This window comes from Serinus canaria, chromosome 15, assembly GCF_022539315.1.
Source record: "Serinus canaria isolate serCan28SL12 chromosome 15, serCan2020, whole genome shotgun sequence".
In the NCBI taxonomy this organism is placed as follows: Eukaryota; Metazoa; Chordata; class Aves; order Passeriformes; family Fringillidae; genus Serinus; species Serinus canaria.
In genome coordinates, this window is record NC_066329.1 from 8,624,525 (window position 1) to 8,644,365 (window position 19,841).

At 43.5% G+C, this 19,841-nt stretch overlaps 1 protein-coding gene and 2 long non-coding RNA genes across 3 annotated transcripts in view; 1 reads left to right on the top strand and 2 right to left on the bottom strand.

Annotated features, from left to right (window-relative positions):
• LOC127060206 (uncharacterized) lies at positions 1–16,473 on the bottom strand. The gene is made up of 4 exons (XR_007778945.1): positions 15,451–16,473; positions 15,132–15,233; positions 2,323–2,430; positions 1–299 (listed from the first exon to the last, which is right to left on the bottom strand). It is a non-coding gene; the product is annotated as an uncharacterized LOC127060206 (long non-coding RNA).
• SUSD2 (sushi domain containing 2) overlaps positions 14,391–19,841 on the top strand; it is a 17,924-nt gene continuing 12,473 nt past the window's right edge. The window contains exons 1-5 of the mRNA XM_050980718.1: positions 14,391–15,311; positions 16,571–16,775; positions 18,100–18,251; positions 18,737–18,904; positions 19,130–19,304. Coding sequence (XP_050836675.1) covers positions 15,245–15,311; positions 16,571–16,775; positions 18,100–18,251; positions 18,737–18,904; positions 19,130–19,304 — 767 coding nt within the window. The 5' untranslated portion in view covers positions 14,391–15,244. The remainder of the gene's footprint in view (positions 15,312–16,570; positions 16,776–18,099; positions 18,252–18,736; positions 18,905–19,129; positions 19,305–19,841) is intronic.
• LOC127060207 (uncharacterized) overlaps positions 18,858–19,841 on the bottom strand; it is a 3,392-nt gene continuing 2,408 nt past the window's right edge. The window contains exons 2-3 of the long non-coding RNA XR_007778946.1: positions 19,424–19,477; positions 18,858–18,992 (exon numbers count right to left, since the gene is read on the bottom strand). This is a non-coding gene — a long non-coding RNA (uncharacterized LOC127060207). The remainder of the gene's footprint in view (positions 18,993–19,423; positions 19,478–19,841) is intronic.

Genomic DNA, 19,841 nt, shown 5'->3' on the forward strand with positions numbered 1-19,841 from the left:
GTGAAGAAAATGTTTTGAAACTATTTAGATGATTTCTAAGCAGGCAAAATCTTGTATGTGCCTTGGCTGGAAAGCAGCCAGAGCACTCTGGTTAGCAAGTGCACTCTTGTAAGAGCTGTGGTAAAATCTGCAGTGCCCACAGGTGTTTCTGCCTTTCCTTCCCCAGCACAGAAAAGACGTTCAGTCCTGGGTTAAGGAGGAAGTTGATATGACTGCTGTTCAATTAGAGGCCAAAATATCCCACTGATGAATGTCCTTTGTTCTGTACTGAGTGTGCTTATTTGTTCCTTCACGTGCTGCTGGTTGTGAAAAAAAAAAGTTAAACGTAAGTTAGATTTGACTAAACGTGGGTCCTAAGGCAGCTCTTTGCATGCAGCTGTTTACAGAGCCAGGTGGCAAAGTCAACCTCCTCTCTGCTGACATTTTGGTTTTGTTTTAGGCAAATTTGTTTTGTTCTTAAGCAGGCTCACTGGGTAGCTTTCTAATGAGCAAAAGGGACTTCAAGATAGCAGAAAAAAAGTCTGTACTAGGATCAGGACCAATTTGCACTGGATGCCATGGGCACATGAGGCATCACATGCACTTTAAATGATCAGTTAAACATTTGTAGCAATTAAACATCTTTCAATTGTGTGTCTTCCAAAAAAAAAAAAAATCTTGGTGAAAGTATTTTGAACTTCTACAAAAATTTAAAAACTTCCCCCAGGACCACTAATAAAATGTAATGCCCCTTGACAGCAAATATGGGTTTGAGATGTTTGGAGTGCACTCTGCAGACACATTTGTTCATTTTGGAACAAAGAGGGCTGAAAAACTTTTTAATTAAATGTAGGATTCTTCAATTATTTTTTTTCCTGTGGTTTGCTGATTAAAAGCTTGTGTTGTATCAATTCTTCCCTGATGTCCAGAATTCAGTGAGAGTATGTTTGGGCCAACATCCAACACATGCAAATTCTGTTCTCCTCCCACAGTCTCCCATTTGCTAATCATGAAAGCACTACTGCCAGCACGTATTCAACTACTTCCTCAGATGGAGGCATTAATCTTTGAGGGGACAGAGTAGAGAGTTCAATTTACTAATGCAAAACATCAGCGGGGGAAGATCTACTGCTGAGATTTACAATGGGTGGAGAATAATATAAGCATACAATACACCCACTGTGGGAAGCCTTGGAATATTGTCTTGAAAGTCTCTTTTTAATTTAATGCAATTTTATTCTTTTTTTCTCATTTAAATGTAAAGGAAAGCAATGGTCAAGTGATATCCTGATGCCTCAAGTAATGCTCTTTTCCAATACCATGTTTTAATCAGGAGTCATAAATATGGCTGTTTCTACCTCCTGTAATCCAAGAGTGCCATCCTTACCTCTTGGCACAATGTAATTATCTCTGAGCTGGGGAATTAGTTAAAGCTTCAGAAGTGTGAGGGAATTATGTAAGCAAACTCAGAGTATAGATTTATAATAAAGACAGAATAAAGATTTCCATTAGGAAATTTCCATCTTGTCATTATGCTTTTCTAGACAGTTCCATCTTCTTAATACAAGCACTTCTGTGGGCCAGCCAGCCATCTGTCCTAAGATCTTGTCTTTGCTTTTCTAGTTCAGCAGCTCCAGCCTGGTGTTCCTCTAGGTGCCCAGTGAGAGATCAGAAGCTTCCCAGCAGCCACCCATGAAGCTGAACCCCTGTGTCTGAAAGGCGTGGGGCAATCCTTGCCCAGACACCATCACAAAGAACAAGTTCTTTCCCTTGCTGTGTATCTCTGGTTTCAACTCAGACTTCTGCTCGATACAGAGAGACTCTCCAAGGCCTTCCTGTGTAATCTTTTCATTACAGCAACTGCCCCAGGGACACAAGCACTAGGGGACAGGACAGCAAATCAATATTTCTGGAGGAAGTGCTGGATTATGAGGCTTGGGCATGAGCAAGATGTGATTGAACATGTTACTGCACATGGGCTGAGCCTTATAATTGGTCCCACATCTCCTCTTTGTGTGAAATGAGCACTGAAGCCTGAAGATGAGCTTTAATATGTGCTGTAGCTCAGTTGTAGGTGTGCTGCTGCTGGGTTATTATTTTCCTCACAGAAATATGTGCTCAAAAGTGGATACTCCACAGCTAAAGAAGATGGACAGAGTAGCACAGGAGGAAAGATCAGAGTTTGAGTTTCAGAGTACATCTGGATGAAAAGCAGACTCTGTATTCTTGTGGATTCAAAATCTGATGCAAATTCAGACATGTTGAGGCAGTTACACATCCGCTTTCCACAAACAGACCAATGGCTGAGCATAATCACAGTATCTGGGCAGAGCCAACACTAACCTGAAAGCTGGAATTTTTGCCAGGTTCATCAGGAAGAAGTGAAGGTACTGAATATGCTTGGCTGAAGATCAGTTTGGTGGAAGAAATACGTGGAAGGTCTACAAATATCTGTAAATTGAAAAGGTAAATATTAGCCTGGCATTAATGAATGGAAGGGAAGAAGGGAAGCTATAGGCTGAATTTAATGGAAAATTAAAATTATGTTGTTTAATCATACTGGTTTTTGATGTCTGCTAGCAGGCTGGATTCTGGCTCAGTTACAGTAAGGATAAGACAGAGATTACAGTACAACTGCACCAAATTCACCAGGATAAGCCAGTTTTGAACACTGCCTTGTTGTGTTGCATTCCTACAGGAGCTGAAGGAGTAGATTAATCTGGAACTCTGAAAACATCTGCAGATTTACAGCAGCAGTAGAAGTTGTGTCAAGAGAGTTGTTCATACCTCACCAGAGACCTGCAGAAACATAATTCCAGCTCTGGTAAAATGCTTTTGTCTTAGGAAAGGAGTGATCCTCCACCCAAAACATCAGCCTGGATCAGTGAAATGAGACACTGAATTAAGTGATGGAGTCTGCAATCTGCTCCCTAACTTTCACGGACAGCTCCCTGCATCACACACAGAGCAGAGTTTAAAACATTTAGGTGACATTCAAACATGGGATAGCACTGGTGGGAGATCTTAATATTTGAAGTATTAGAGCACTGAGGTTATTCAAATAACTGCTGGAGCAGTGTGGCACTTAGCATGGCAGGAGAGGGAGAGTCGCTTTCCATGTGCTTCCCTAGCCCTGTCATATTACATTCTGGATTTATTTATTCTGTGAGCCACTCTGTTGATTAATAGTGCTGAGAGATTTAACTAGCCACTGAATTATCCTGGCAGGCCAGGTCTGAGATGTTTTATTACTCCCCTCCCTGCACATACACACCAGCTTACTGAACAGACATTGTGAATTATTGAAGGTGGCATTTTCATGTACTCAGCAAGGTGCTCTGGCAAGGGCCTTCCTGGGTTCCCGTGGCATTTTAGTATCAAATGCATTTCAGCTACTGGCAGAGGGCTCTGGGCACTAAAGGCTGTGCTCAGTGTTCAAATCTGTTAGTGCTCACATCAAGGATCATTACCTAACCTGCCTGCCAAGCAGCTGATTATATTAAAATGAAGTTTGCCAATAAATAAGAGTCTGCAAATCCACCCAGAGCAGTCTGTTTTCAGGCTAATTGGAAGCTATTTTTTGCCAGAACAAGTACTGCTTGTCCATAAATCAGCAGGTTTCATCGTGCAGTTCCTTACAAGGTGTTGTCTCTGTCCTGGCTGGGAACAGACCCACTCTCACCATCCTCAGCTTCCCTCCACAGCCACACACACACTTTGGTGTGTGCCATCCATGGGGTCCCTCGTGTCAGTCCTGGTGAGGCCAAGGTTTGCTCAGGGTGGGATATGGACCTCACTTTAGCCTGGGCTCTGGGATCCCCTCCAATGTCCATTCAAGTCAGCAGGTTCCTCTGCAGCAGCTCCAACACTCTCCAGCACCAGCTCCTGCTTCTGTGGCCTCTGCATGACTAATGCAGGGGAAGGGAGGGCTTAAGGACCCTTTCTTTTCTCTAGCAGAGAGCTGCAATTCATGGTCAGAAAGCCCTTCAGCCCAATAAACTCTTTCAGCCCAATAAACTCTTTCCAAAGAGCCATGGTCAGAAAGCCCTTCAGCCCAATAAACTCTTTCCAAAGCAATCCAGTTGGACAGTGGATTCACATTTGTCACCTTTGGTGTCTCTATCCTTCTCAAAAGCAGCCTTGAGACAAAAATCATCAATGAAATCTATCATATTACAGGACTGCAATGACTTCCCAGAGAAACCTGTATCTGTCCTGTTATGAATCAGAGTCTTGGTTGCTTCTCCTTCTCTAAGAGTGGCCCATTTAAGAGCAGGTTTAACCCCCTTTCACTGCTGGATTACAGCAAAGAGCCACAGAAGAATGCAGGCTTATAGAACAGTCATTTCTTCCTCTCTGTCACGAACCTGGGAGGTCAAGGACATGCACCAGTTTAAATATAGGATTGTCAGGCATTTTCTTTGTAGCTGGGCTCTTTCTGTGGTTTGGTGCATGAGCACTGCTGCCCCAGGAGAAGTGAGGCACAGCCAGGAGCACTGCCCCTCATGGACCAGCTCATTTGGGATTCCTGACTGCTTCCAGCAAGCTTCCAGCTTTGCTTTGGGAAGGGATTGTTAATAAACTTTCCTCTTTATGACTAAGTGGCTCGGAGGTGTCTCTGTTTTCAAGCAGACCAGTAGCACATACAATTTTAAGTAGGCATTGTTCCAGCCAGGGCCTTACTCATGCAGTGTAAAGCTGGGCAGAAATGATAGCTTCCTTTATTTACAGATGTGTAAATAACAGCAAGGAATGGTAACAGGAGATAGGACCAGGCATAAGAAGCTTCACCAGTGATGAAGAAGCTCTCTTCCCCTGCTGCTGGGTTCAGCAGGGGAGCAGGCTGCCCAGATCACTGCTAGAGCCTCCCTGGGACAGGTTGGGCAAGCACCTGGCAGGAGTGACACAGCCAAGGACAAACTGTGTCCTTGGATAAGCAAATTGTGTCATGCCTAGATCTGTCTCCTGTTCTGTGGTTTGTTTTCAGTGTTTTGGTTTTGGGCAGAGGCTGAAAATTTGCCTAAAAGCCCAGGATGAGGAATTATTCCAAAAACAGGCCTTGAAGGTTATCATGCTACTACCACTCCTATGGATACAGAGAAAGATCACTTGAAAAAAGACAAACTCGGGTTCTTCCTCTGGACCTGTTGTCAGTTTTCTCAACTGACAAGGGCAGGCTGCTCCCAGCAGTGTGAAAGGCTGGGAGCAGCACAGAAGCTCCCTGCAGCAAGGCTGGACACTGCTGGGTGCAGCAGCTGGGATCTGCCCCTGTGTTACAGCCCTCCAAAGCAATGATTCTTGTCTTGTGTATTTCTAGGAAACCAGAGAGACCATTCTCCCACATGAAAGCCTGCAGCCATTAGTGGCATGCAAGAGAAGCTCTCAGTGGATCATGACAAAGATTTCTTTTGTATTTAGTGCTTTCAAACACATTTTAAAAAATTAAAATAACTTATATTAAAAAAACAACTGCTCTGCTATGACATCATACCCACCCATACCTTTACTCCAGCACTTATAACCCCACAGCAAAGAAAGACCTAAGGACAAGGTGATAAATTGTTTGTAATCTGATATCTGATTTTTTTTTTTTTTCTGTGTGTGTTTTTCTGGACTGAGCTCTCTGGTCCACAAATTCACAGAGCAATTTCCCAGAAATGCAGTTTAGCTGAAGCCCTTGCCTGGGACTGAAGGTCTCTAGCCTGACAAATCAGAAATGCATTTCTGAGAAGTATTTAGGTATTTCAGTCCCCTAGACTTTCCCTTATCTGTGTGAACTACAAGGCCTTAAAAGACCTAATTTCTCATCATTATTTCTGTACTACTTTGAATTTCTGTAGCAACTAATGCAGTAATGGTTATTCCCAATTAAAGCTCAGAAATGTACACAGCTCACCATTTGTCATTTGTCCTTTGTCAAATGCTACAAGACACCATCCCTAATAAAAGCAAATATGTGAATAAAAGCAAGAGAAAAAAGGCTGACCCTGTTTTCTTTTGAATTCTCTGTCCATCACCAATGCTCTCCCCAGAGCTGGGTACAAATCATGAGAATTGTTCTGCTAACAAGCCAGGTTAACACTACTATTTCCCAGTGGAGGGGTTTGGGTTTATTGATGCTCTGCAGTGTGGCAGGATGCATTTGTGATGTCCATCCAAGCACTGGGAAGGCACTTGGCACCAGGCAGCAGGATCTTCCAGGACTGTGATGGCTGTGGTGCTTTCCCATGAGTCATGAATTCATAGTCAAATATTCCATGACTCATGGACTAACCTAACAAAACCCAGAGGGAAGAAAAGTTATTGGGTTATTGGTTGACAAGAGCCTTTTAAAATTAACATGGCATAATAAGCAGGATGCCAGCATCCTCTGACTCGTGAGAAACTTGTCAGGAAGAGTTTTATGCACTCACCTATTACCAAGGGACCTCAGCTGGGGTTATGTAATTAGGATGGGACACTTTTTGCAGCTTCAAGGCTTGAATAGCAACATCAGTATAATTTGGTTACAGAAAGCAGAGCCACATGCAGCAAGCTATTAATACCACTTGTATTTAATTGCAGTTCCCTTCCATTCTAGTGCAAATAAACAAAATCAGACAAATCAGATGGAAACCAGAATGGGGCCATAAATGAACCACAAGATAAAATATGGTAAACATGGTTATCTGTCTCCTCTTCTGCAAAAAGGTTATGAACTTGCTTGACACTACAAAATGAATGGTGTGGCCCCACAGACAGGGCATGGAAGAGAAGATTTGAACACACATTTCCAAAGTCCTGGGTGCATTTGTGCTTCCTGCTTTGCCATGAATTTCCTGGGAAGCTCTGGGCACCTCTTCATTAGCAGCAACATAATAATGAGAATTAAGTCATGCATAGGCTTCTCTAACCCCTCTAGACCTGTAAAATAAGGTGAGTGGAATGCAGAGTAGAGAAATACAATCAATATTGTGGGGCCAGTGGTCAACTGCAGTAACAGAGGCCATAGGAAAGCCTGGGATCATGCTAGCCAAAGGTATAAATTTCTGAGGAACACAAAGGAACTGGTATTGGAAAGCCTGTCCACTGTGGGACTTACATGAGCTAGAAAATGCCCCACAATTTTAATGTGGCATTCAATCTCAGCCTGATCCTTCCCATATTCAGGACCCTAAAGGCCTGTTTGAGTTCTCTTGTGTAGACATAATATTACAAACCTAAGCCTGGGGAGCAATGTAGTACATTTTCCATTCAAAGCATAATAGTCAGTTTGGTTTAGATAAGATATTGTATCGTTTCACCAATACTGATTGTATGTTTAAGATTTTCTCCTTCAGAAGCTATATATGATGGAGAAAGAGGAAAAACCAAAAATCCAAAGAACAGAGTTTAAATGGCAGCTAGGGGTGGGAGAGGAACACTGGAAATATTTGTTTTAAGAAAACTTGGGGTTTTTTTGTAGATATTATCCTGTGGCTCACAAGACTAGGCTTTGAGCTTGGCACAACTTGCTTTATATTTCAGATTTTACACTGAGACTCAGATTTTTCTGTCAAGAGTCTTAATTTTTTTAACTAAGATATCTTTCATTAAAAACTCCAAGTGCTTCATCATCCTCAGGCTGTATGTTTTCAGACCTTACTCAGCGTACTCAGTTTACTGTAGCACCCATATGGGAACTTGGGGCCTCCCTCAGCCAGATGAAATAATTCTAATTACACTGACTTGAGCCAGCAGAAGAGCTGGCTAATTCCAGCCAACATGTTTGGGAGGAGAATCAACTTGAAAGACATGTGTAACATCAATTTAATGTGTCACAGGACATGAAATTGAGGCCATGATAAAGAAGTAACCTGCTGATACCTGTGTGAGCACAGCCTGTTGTGTAAAGCACAGAAGAGCTGTCCCCTGTGACTGTGACACAGAAAAAGCCACTGGACAAAGGTAGGAACAGTCATAGCAAGGTGCACACTCATTCCCTGTCACCTGCATGTTCATTCTGGTCATCCCAGGGGAGGGAGAGCTGGGAGGAACAGGCCTTGGGAGATGGGAGGTTTAGTTTTTCCTGACAGTGAGCTTCAGAGGAAGGTTTCTCACATTTAAATAGGATGTCCCAAGAGCAGTTGAAGAAATACATATAAAAAGAGAAAATATACCAGAAACAATGGAAACACAAACACTGCCAGGCACTGCAAGTCAGCTCTGTCACTGAGGATGAGAACTGCCACCCACAGACCCACCCACGTGCAGCCAACCTGCCTAATTTGATCAGAGAAATTCTTGTGGTTGGATTCCTTTAGAAGGACTATGCACAAATGGGTCCTCGAGCAAATGATACCATTTTAACAACATAAGTGTGCTCTTATCTGAATCATGGAGGGTCTGCTGTTACACAGCAAATCAAGTGTGCCCTGTGTCATCATTTGGCCAGTTTCCTGTGACCCGGGAGGCACAGCTGTCTGCATCACCCAGGAAATGTCCTGCCTGGCCCTGGCCAGCTGCTTGCCATGGGCCATGTCAGGGCATCACTGCAGCACGAGGTCCTGAGCATCCCAGCTGGCAGCTCCTGAGCAGCACACCACATTCCAGGTTTCAGTTTCTTTATAGCCAAGCTCCTTCAGCTGCTCTGAGCAGTCTTGGGCTGTTTCCATACAAATGCTCCTCGCTGGGGTGCCACAGGTTGCAAGTGGGAATGAAGAACCACTGGGCTGTGGACAAGCCTGCCAGCATCCCTGCCTGATGGCCTATCAGATGAGAGGAGATATGAAAAATTTCAGGAGAACATAAGTCATGAAAACATGTTTCAGATTCACAATGAGCAATGATTTCAGGCACTGTTAAACCTACTCTGTATTTACATAAAGTGACCAGGTTATACATTGCTGGCTTACATACCATCTGCTTTTTTTTTTCATTATCCAAAAAGAAAACAAATTCAAGGCCACTTTGCTGTTTACCCTCTAATTTCATTAAAGAGTAATACCCCTTATCATGTACTTCGCTGTAACAGGTTTGTATTTTCCAGAAAATTTCCAACAGAATTCCTTGGACTGATTGCAAGAACTGTTATCAATCAACTGATTTTAAATAGCGATGCACACATAGCCTTGGTGAAGGGTTGGAGACCTATATTTCATTTATCTTGAAAAATAAATATGTTTAGCAAAATTCTCTCCTTGTACCCTTGACCTCTCCCAACTGCCAGTAATGAAGACTCAAGGGCAGGAAAGGATTTATCCCCCTGCTACCACTCTTCAAAAGTGTCAGTCAGTGAAGCTTGGGGTCAGGTTGTGGTAATAAATTGAATTTAGGCAGTCCTAATGTGGACCATACAGATTCTATCCACCTTCTACTTTCTGCCTGGAATATCCACCTACTTTATTACAGCCCAGGTAGGTGTAACTCTCAAGTGCAGCCCGAGCCCAGAAGCAAAACAGGACAGAGCACTTAGTGAAACAGGCTGCTGGGAGGTTCCTCAGCTTTTATGATCTCAGAAGTGACCTAAGAAAGAAGGAGCTTAAAGAGTCTGCCAAAATGGATCCTTCTTGGAAACAGCAGCTTCTTTTCTCTGCTGGGTGTAATGAATAGGATAAAAAAGGAAGCCAGAAAGATTTCTGACATGATTCTTTTCTGATATTAGGTTTTTTTCTGAAGCTTCTGTCACTTTTGATAGCTTTTCAGTTGCCCAAAGTAGATGTTATTTAACTTGATGTTATAATATTAGTACTGTCTGCTGTGTAAAACGAAACACTAAAGATATCATCCAAAGAGAAGGTGATTAATTATAGGGAGCATTTATGTTTGAAGAGTCAATCCTTAAGGTTTCAGGGCTAATTAATTCCTGAGAAGAAACTTCTGAGCGAGAAAACTCATGGTGGCACTCGTAAGGAACACCAAATTTACTTGAGAGAGCAAACAGAATTTGTTTGGTATATTGGTATGTGAAATCCCACAAGGCTGGATTATTCCTTCCTTTATTCCAAATTTTGAACAGGCCCAGTGACAGCAGACCAGCTTGTTGTCCTGAGCTAGCTCACACCTGGAGCTGTCTCACCATTCTGTTCCTGGGTTTACCAAGCACTGAAGCCCAGCATCTTCCCAGAAGCAGAGATCTGAAATTCAGGAATTAATTTGTTAACAAATATCTTCATCCCCTTGGTCAGCTCAGAGAAAAAGATGTTCAGTCCCAAGGAAACTCAGGCCTCCACATGGATTCAAGCTTGGAACTTTGCAGAAATATTTGTGTGCAGACTGACAGCTTGTGTCCCAAGCTCTGGTACAGAAATCACCAGCAGAGTTCCCAGAGTTCAGAGTGAAAATTCTGTTCTGCATGAAACTGCTCACAGAGACCAGGCACTTCTCCTCTGACACAGGAAAGGTCTGGTGATTTTTCTCAGGTTTTGTTTGTTTGTTTGTTTGTTTGTTTGTTTGTTTGTTTGTTTTTGGTTTTTTGGTGGCTGGTTTGTTTGTGGGTTTTTGTTTTGGGTTTTGGTGGGGTTTTTTTTAAGGCCATATTTCAATCACACTCAGTCATTTTCCCTCCATTTAAAACCCAGCTGTTAATTGTAGGTGTTTCATCTTGGTCAGGCTGTGAAGCTGGAGCCAGTACAGTGGAAATCCCACACAGCACACAAAGACTCTGCTCCAGTCTGTCATTTATTGCCTGAATGGAAAGAGTAACAGCCCAACACAAATATTTGGACTTCTCTTTGTTCCTGGCAGGGCTCTTGAAGCACACACACATGAGCAGATTGCGTTTGGTTTAGTGAGGATGGGAGAAGCAAAAGAGAGACAGAGCTGGGAATGAGCCAGATCAGCACACAAGAGAGGCAGAGGCTGCTCCAGGGCTGTGCCCAGGTGTGCAGGGCTGGAGCACCAGCACAGGGAGTTTTATCACAGGATGAGTGGATTCCTGGAGCCTTATCAGGGTGTACATCAAGGATGGCTGTTGATTATGAAGAACATCACAGAGAAGAATCTCCCACGGGTAAATCCTCTGTCTGTGGGGCTGTGAGCAGAACTGAACCAAACACCAAAAGATATAAATCTTTTACTCCAGATCTGAGCAAAAATCCAGACCTGGCCCTTCTTCAAAACTGCTCCAGCCTTGTTACATCCCACTTGACCAGAGCAAACCTTTAAGCAGATAAAGAGCACCTTCAAAACAACAGCATTTTCCTGTCCTTATCTCAGAGCAAGGGCAGGTCAACTGGAAAGCTCAGCAATTCTGGCTGCACAACCGCACAGGTATGATGTCCTACCACTCTCACATCTGCTGCCAGTCCAAATACACAGCTGTGGCAGGGCCAGTTTGTGTTTGGGAGCAGTTACAGAGTGCTCACCTCGTGTTTGGTGCTCTGGAAACTCGTGCAAGGTGTTGCCCCACCCTCAGAAAGCACAGGAGCAGGAGATCAGAGCCCTCCACCGCCCGCAGAGCAGGAGGCCATGAGCAGACCTGGTTTCACTGATAACAACAGCACAATTTACACAGCCCGTGGAAAAACAAACGGTCTGGTGGTTGATACGCCTGATTCCTTGGCTCATGGCCCAAGGAGGGAAGCTTGGGAGCACTGAGGAAAGGATTCAGAAGACAGGCCTTGAGTCAAACACCCACCAGAGAAGTTTGTGACCTGCACTTGCACCAGGACTGAGCTGAGGAGCTCCTGGGAAGGCACTCTCTCCCCAGCTGGCTGCTGCTCCATTTTCCCTCCTGGTGCTGGATTTCACCAGCAATCACAAGAGGCTGCTTGTCTTCAGTTTGGAATATGAGTCCCTAGTGACATAACTTGTAATCCATATAAAAGGCAAGATTAGAATTAACTTCTAATATTTCTCCTACTGTTCACCCTGCCCTAATCCAGCATGGTTTGCCAAATACTAAACAATACTAACTACTGCATTCAGGCCTTTCTTCTGACGTTAAAAAGAATTGAATCTGCTCTGCAATCATGGTTGCAAGAAGTAAGAAGTGAAGGGAAAAGTCCAATAGCAACACTCTCTTTGCTGCTCTGTGCTTAGCAATGGGCTCAACCAGACACAGCAGCTACACAAACTGTTCTGCTGCAGTGCTGGGAACACCCAAAATATCTGTCTTAAAAGTTCAGTGCTATGCTGGGTATTCCTGATCCATGTTACAATTATTCCTTAACATTTACCACAGCTCTTCACATCCTTTGTGCCAGCATGCTTTCAGAGCTGGGTTCAGGCAAGCTGACTGCAGGCAGAGAACAATGCAGCACTTTCTCTCTGAAATCTTCCAACGTGGTACAGCCCCAGAGCTCCCCTGGGCACACCTGCCTGGCCCAGCCCAAACAAACCTGAGATAGTGTGGGCAGGAGCACTCTCAGCTCTGCCTGGCAGTGCAGCCTGCTGGCAGCTCTGTGCTTCTTCACCCTCAGAGACACACAGGAAAGTGGGGAGCAGAGTGGAAGTAAACTCAGCACTTGTTTTGTAAGGCTCAGGATAGCATTAGAGCCCTTCCCATGCTCTGGGAGCAGAGCAGCAGGGATGCTTCTTCAGAGCTGGGAAAGCAGCCCCTGCAGGTGTTGGTCAAGCCCCTTTCTCTTGGCAGCCTCCTGTAGGGACCAAAGAAAACAGGAATTGCTGAAGGATCAGCAATCTCTTGGCAAGCACTTCCCAAGTCAGCCTGTACCAGTCTTCAGGCACCCATGGAAGGAGAGGCATTACCTGAATGGCATTGCCCAGGATCTGCAGAGGTGCCAGCTCACCCAACTGCAGCCACCTCGTCCTGCCCATGCCAAAGGCTCTGGTAGGAGAGGGCAAAGCACAAAGCTCTGCACCAGCTCCTAGCAGGGTGGACAGCAGCAAATAAACAGACAGATGGCCTTTGGCAGCATGTTAAAAAGCATTTCAGTTTCCTAATGAGAAACAGCTCCTACTGTGGGCACTGGAGCAGCACTGGGACCATCCCCCTCTGCACCAGACAGTGACACCAGCTCTGCTGCACATCTCAGCAGGGCAGTGACAGATGAGTTGCTGTGACAGAGCCCAAGTTCTTCCATCACGTCAGTGCTACCTTGTGTGACCCAGGGGGTAGCAATAACAGCCAGGCTCCACTCCATCATCCTGCCAGAGTGAAACTATTTAGAGACAGGTTCCAAGGGCAGCCATGAGCTTGCTTCCCTGGCAGGCTCACTGGGCCAAGAGCTTTGAGAGGTAGGGCACATCTATACCCCTGAAGGAGGTGAAGGCCAGTAGGGACATGGTTTCCTTCATTCCTATAAATGCAGGAGGTGCCAAATGTTTGGAATGTGCTTTGCAGAGCAGGATTAGCATGGGTCCTGCATAGCTCTACTCGCCTGAGCATGGATTTTGCTTAGAGGGTTTCTAATCTCACTTGTTTATCCTGGTTGTGCATGATAATGAAGGTGTTCCAGAGCCAAGAGAGATGAAGGAAGTGCATTCCTGATGAGCTGCTCCCTCTCTTCCAGCAGAGGACTCAACAGCCTACACAAGGCATTCTTTTTTGTGAGGGCTGGAGCTAGGCTTAGGCTTGAGAGAGTCCAAGAGCCTAGATCCAGGAGCACTGACACTGGGAAAGCCATGCCAAGGCCATCCCAGCATTGCTGCTCTTCCATCTTTCTGATCTAAACCAGGAGCACTGGTGATGGGCTTAGTCTGAGCTCAGTCTCTGAGCTGAGGTGAGACTGCTGTGAGTGTTTGAGGAATCCAGGGAACATGGAGCTGGGAATTCCAGGCAATAATAGACCAATGCCTTAGGTCTGTTTAGTTTGTGCCTGTGAGAACTGGGGCTCAGGCTGGAAAGTGCTCTTGGGAACAAAAGATGGAGTAAATCTGCTCTCTGTGCAGTGAAGGACTGAGGAGCAGGGAAAGGGAATATTTATGAACTATATGAATATTTCACCCAAACTCGGGGGGGAGGAGCAGTGATGTCCATGTTGTCGTACAGAACTGCTTTACTTATGGGTCAGAGAGAGAGAAGGGAAACCACTAATTATTTTCTTGCCATTTTTTCCAGACAGAAGTGGGACATCACCTTTCCCCTCCCAGAGCACTCCAGGCACATGGGGAGTAGCTCAGTGCTGGCCCAGTTTTCTGAGAGATAACAACATTTGAGAGGTTTAAGTGTTACTAACAACTCTGTTGTCTCTTGATTGCAAAGATTCAGTCCTACAGACCCAGACTGATGAGACAGAAAGGGAATTTCTCCATACAGGTTTATCCAAAGAAACACTTTCAGCTCCCTTGCTTTCAGAGCCCAGCTCCAGCCCGCAGTTTCTTTTTCCTGTGCATGTGTGATTGTTGCAGTCACTGAGCACAAATATCCCTTGCAAGCGCCGCACAAGGGCTCATTTCTGCTTTGCAGTAGCGCTGTGAGTCACCAGGTGCCACCAGCGAGTCATTTCAGCCTCTGCTCATGTGCTCGCCGCTCGGATTCCACCCACAAAATTCAATATATCCGAGGATTGCTCCCAGACAAAAGCTGCCAGGACAGAGAGGACTTGGGGACTTCACCTCCCCAGGACAGCCTGTCACCTGCACCTGAGACACTGGGGCTACGTGTTTTCCTTCCTATGGAAAGGAGCTGTCATTGCTGTTATTTTCTGCCTGGATCCCATTGCTGGAATTTCAGTTCCACCTCCAAAATTGCATATATCCAAGGACTGCTCCCACACGAGAGACGTGGTGCTGGGGAACAGGCAGAAGTGCTCTGAAATGGAGGGGAACCCTCTGATTTAAGCCCTTAAAATGATGAAAAAGGGTGAGTTTCCTTCCTTCAATTTAACCCCTTAAAAAGAGGGAAAAAGGAGGGGTCTGCCTTCACTTAAATCAGCCCTCATGCTGTCACATCCAGTGCAGTAAGCATGCTTCCTCAATATCCCATTATCTTCTGAACTAAACTGTACTGTCAGCATGTATTCTTTATCATTCTTCTAAGTGATAACAGGTTTTAGTTCCTCCAGCAAAATATAAGCATAGAACTTTTGCCAATGACCCCATGGCCTTGAGCTTTGAAGCAGAAATGCTTGTAAAACAATAAACATCTACCCCCCTTTCAGAAAAACTTGACTGTTAATGTGAAGGAGTTGCAGTGACTATCTCCCCATCTATCTTTTCCTGGATTGGAGATGACCTCTGAAATGGAGCATTTCATTCAGTTTGTTTTGCTTCAGTAATTTACAACAAACCTTTGAACAGCGAGAATCTTGTTTATTTCTGGACACCCGTTTCCATTGAAGGCTTTTCCCAGACCAGCACGAAGACTACCACAACCAGCCATCCTAAATCATCTGGACAAAATATGAAATTCATCAGCTTAGATGTTTATTTCTTCATTCTTTCCACCCTCACTGCTCTTTGGAATGCAGGTAAGTGATTTTTCAAACATTTTGCTGCTTTTAACTGCAAACTTTTTTGACTTCCCTCCTTCAGAATACACACTTGTGGTAAAAAATTGCTGATACCATCTATACAAGATAAAGCAAAGGCACACAGGCCAGCTTTTACCTGCATGGTTTTCAGTCCCTTCCTCTGTAATTTCCAGCAGGTCAGTGGATCTCTTCTGTAAGTAAACAGACAATCTGGAGAATGCAGTAAATATATTTAAAGACAGAGAAAAACTTTCTAGTTTCCCATACTGAACAAATGTTTTTACTTCCCTTTGCATTTTCCTGTGCTTGTTCTTCACCACCCTCCTTGATCCCTACCTTTCTTTTTGCTTGTGTCCTCCCAAATAATCAATCTTCCCTTAGTTACTTTTTCATAATTGGTTCCAATTTTGCAAGATCCATGTCCAAATTTAGAATTTTTGATACTAACCTAGATCATCTCAGCATTGCATGGTATTCTTGATACAGCTCCCAAGCAGTGTCATCCTTGCAAGATATCACTTCCTAAAAGGTCCTCAGTGCTCCCAGCTGTCTCTGCAGCTTGTTCATCTCAATTAACTCCCCCTTAACTGTCCGTGAAATCCAGTAATTTTTGAGAGTGCTACTGTAATGTCTGTCTTCTTCTAACTGTTTTATTTGTTGAGTAGTTTCCCATGTGGTGTTCAGTAATTACTGACAGTCTGTAAGCCAAGAGCCTTCTCACCTGCCTGTGTACCCAGAGCTCCTAACATCTGCCTTGTTAAGGCCAGACTCAAATGAAATGCACAAAACAAAGACATTTCAGTTGCTCTTAATAAACTTGTGTTGGAGCCCATTTTGTTGCTGATGTTAACTTTCCAAGAGCACTGGCCTTTTGTTCTTAATGATTCCCACAAGGTTCATGGTGGGGGACCCCTGTTCTGGTATGTTTAAGACTTATCCTCAAAAATAAATGTAATTAGTGGCGCTTACTGAGGGGCTGCTCTGGAGATTTATCTGTCTATTACATGCAAAAATACCTATGGAATTATTGAAATTATATACTGTCTGGGAGGTAAATAAGTGTATTTTGCTATTCAAAATGGAGCAACCTTAATATGCAGGTGATTACAACCTTCACCTAAATACATTCCTACACTAAAATAACCAGCCTATTTTATTTACTTACAGCAGTCCTTTGGATGATGTACTTGTGCTTCAGAGAACATCTAGAAGAGTTCAATAACATTCCTGACTCTTTTTTTTCTTCCTTTAACAAGGAGCTCAAGACTCTTGTGCACAACGATGTGGGGAGCTGCTTGGTACCTGTTCTTGCCAGGTGACATGCCAGTCCTTGGGGACATGCTGTCCTGATTATAAAGAATTTTGTCTTCAAATTTCTCCATACTCAGGATCTCTTATGGGAGGCAAAGACTTTTTGATTACCAACACAGCTTTTGATGCCTCTTCTGTGCTAAAATGCAGGTGGGCCATGATTTTATATTCCTCTGCCAAAGGGAGGCAAAACTTCATAATCTCACTCTCCAACAATAGACAATTACCACAAGACCAGTCCATACAGGAGTGAAAACTGTTAGGATCCTGAAATGTACAAAATTTCTGTTCACTCTCACCCCTCAAGGACCCATGTTGACTGTATTTCTACAGAGGATTGTTTCTTTTAGGTGGAGTTATTGTGTGGTACAAGAGTACATGACTCTGCTCATTCCTCCCTTACCATATTAAAACAGTGACTTTTTGAAAAGAGTTTCCTTTCAGGGCACACAATTGTCAATATTTCTTTAGCATTTCCCTTTGTGGGAATGAAGTATTTATTTCTTAATCTGAATGAGACGACAGCAAGACAGAAATGTAGGTAGGACACCTGATGTTTTACCTGTAAGAGAAAGCTGTGTATCCTAAATGTGTCAGCCTGTATCACACTTGGGTGCACGTGGAACATGCAATACATATAGTACACTGAATTTTGATGGCCCAGATGTTGTGCTATTACTTCCACAGAAGGTTCCAAGTGAGATTTTGGAGTCCTTCCTATCTGGGTAGCAATACCTGAAAAGGTTTTCAATTCTTTTTTTGGAAAACCTTTGATGCAGGCATTCATTCTGTTGAACACAACTGTGTACTTCGAAGTACCTGCAGAGTTACATAGTTATAGCCAAGGCAAATTCCAGTGCAGAAAAGCAAAGGTCTTATTTCCTGGCAGACCCCAGCTCCCTCTGATACCTGGAATAGATATTCAGTCCCCATATATCAGTCTTGAAGAGTCACAGGTGGGTTAATCCCCAGGACTCTGGGCAAGAGCCCTAACTGGAATCAAATGGTTAAATAACAAGCAGTGCCTTCTGAGTTAACCTTTGCAACAGAAATCCTAGAACAGCATGAAATTACTTTCGTTGCCCTCACAGGACTTACCAGGGGAAAAAAAAAAACAAATCAGAAATTTGCAATAACTGCATTATGGTCATTGTTACCCACTCTGTAATCCTACTAATGCTATAACGTTATTTTCCTCTTCCTGTTGCCCCTTTGTTGCTAATTTATCATGTCTCACTCTCCCAGTAATTAAATAGTAAATTGAAGGTTTGTGGATTGCTGTTTATTTGTGCAGCTCAGAGCAGAATTCACATTGATGTAATTAGCAGATTTTTCCAGTTTATATTCGCTGCTACAAGCAAAACAGCCCCAGATTTGAAATGATCCACACATGACACAAGGTTGCTTGCTGAAGCACATTCAGAATTTTCCTTCTCTCTATGGTGACGCTGAAAAGTGTTTTCAACATCTACAGGTTCAAACAGCAAATCACAACCAGTGGCTATATTGACAAGGATGGGAAAGCCCACTGCATCTCCCCATTGCTTTATGAGACTGGTTTCATCCCTTTGGAAGTTTCTACAGATGCTGGGTCAACGTTTCCCTACTCTGGAACTTGGTTATCAGGTTACTTATATCTACAGCATCCCTCTTCTTCCTATATCCTTCCTCCATGCATGCAAGATTATAGAAGTCTTTTCCTTTTGATCAGTTTTATTCTTCCTTAACAGGCCTCAGAAAAGAAAGTCTCACTGGCCTCATGTTAATTCATCTTTTGAGAGATGAACTTTCACAGCAATTGAGTAGCAGCAGCAGCATTAACTGATAAAAAGTCCTGCTTAAAAATGAGTTTGACCAAAACTGTTCCCACCTCATCCCTACTTCTGTCCCTTTTTGTCCCCTTTTCAAATAATTGCATTGTGGTGTTGGATTCTAAGGACTGCAAGTATTAGTAAGGGTTGCATTCTCTCAACTTCAGCTTATTCTTTTCATGTCATGCATCCTGTGCTGTGTGGAAAATCCTGCTAAATCTTAAATAATAGATTTGGACTTTTTCAGGACTATGCAAAGCCAAAATGTCATTAGCCCTCTTTTTCTGCTCTGCAATGCAGTACATCACAGCAAAGTTTCAGATGAAGAAAAATGCACTTTGGTAAATCAGACAAAATGGCAATACTATGGCACCTCCAACACTGGTGGAAACTTAACTCTTACCTGGAAACACCAGACACTTGCAGCAACCCATGTCAACATAGAAGTCTGGGGATACCAGGAAACAGGTAAAGTGACCCTTTTCCTACAAGCATTTATCACACACATAACTCATGTGCAGAGCTCTGCTCAGCTTGTGATCACTTTCACTGAGACCTGAAAGTATAAACAACTGATGACAATAATGTCAGTTTTTCCTCTTCATTTACATATGGGTGGAGATATCTCGTTTCAATCTTGTGGCTATTGCTCTTTTCCAGCATCCAAAACCCTTTCCCTCCTCTATCTGACAGGTGACACTTATTCAGAAAACTCGATGGCTGAATGGAAATACCTTTATACTTTGTCAAGAGAAACCCCCAACACAGGGAAATATTCTTTCATTCCTGTACCTGCTGAAGGAAGTTACAGTAAATGGGACTATGGAATTTTGAGAATTATACCCAGCAACTATTTTGATGGGCAGAGGCAAGTGCATCTCAACATGTAGTAGTAGTAGTAGTAGTAGTAGTAGTAATAATAATAATAATAATAATAATAATAATAATAATAATAATAATAATAATAATAATAATAATAATAGCTACCTTATAAGCTGTTGTCTCCTTTGGAATTCAAAACTGAGACTCAGGCTCTATTTTCTGGAAAAAAATGGGGAGAAAACTGGAAGGTCAAAAGTGAGAAAAATTCATAGGTCAACATAAAGACAGTTTACTAAGTAAAGAGGAGCATGGAGGAAGAATCATGAAGTCTCCCATGACTGACGCACAGTTAGTCACCCAGTAAGAGCCGTTTTGGAAAAACACCCCTGCAGTTTTATTGATGGACATGCTGGTCTAGGGCATGGAATATCCCTTTGGTCAGTTTGGGTTGGCTGTCACAGCTGTGCTGCCTCCTGGCCTTCTCCCTGGGGCCAGCATGAGACACAGAGAAGACCTTGACACTGTGCCAGCAGGAGATAAACACTGGTGTGTTATCAGCACTGCCTTGGTCACAAATCTAAAA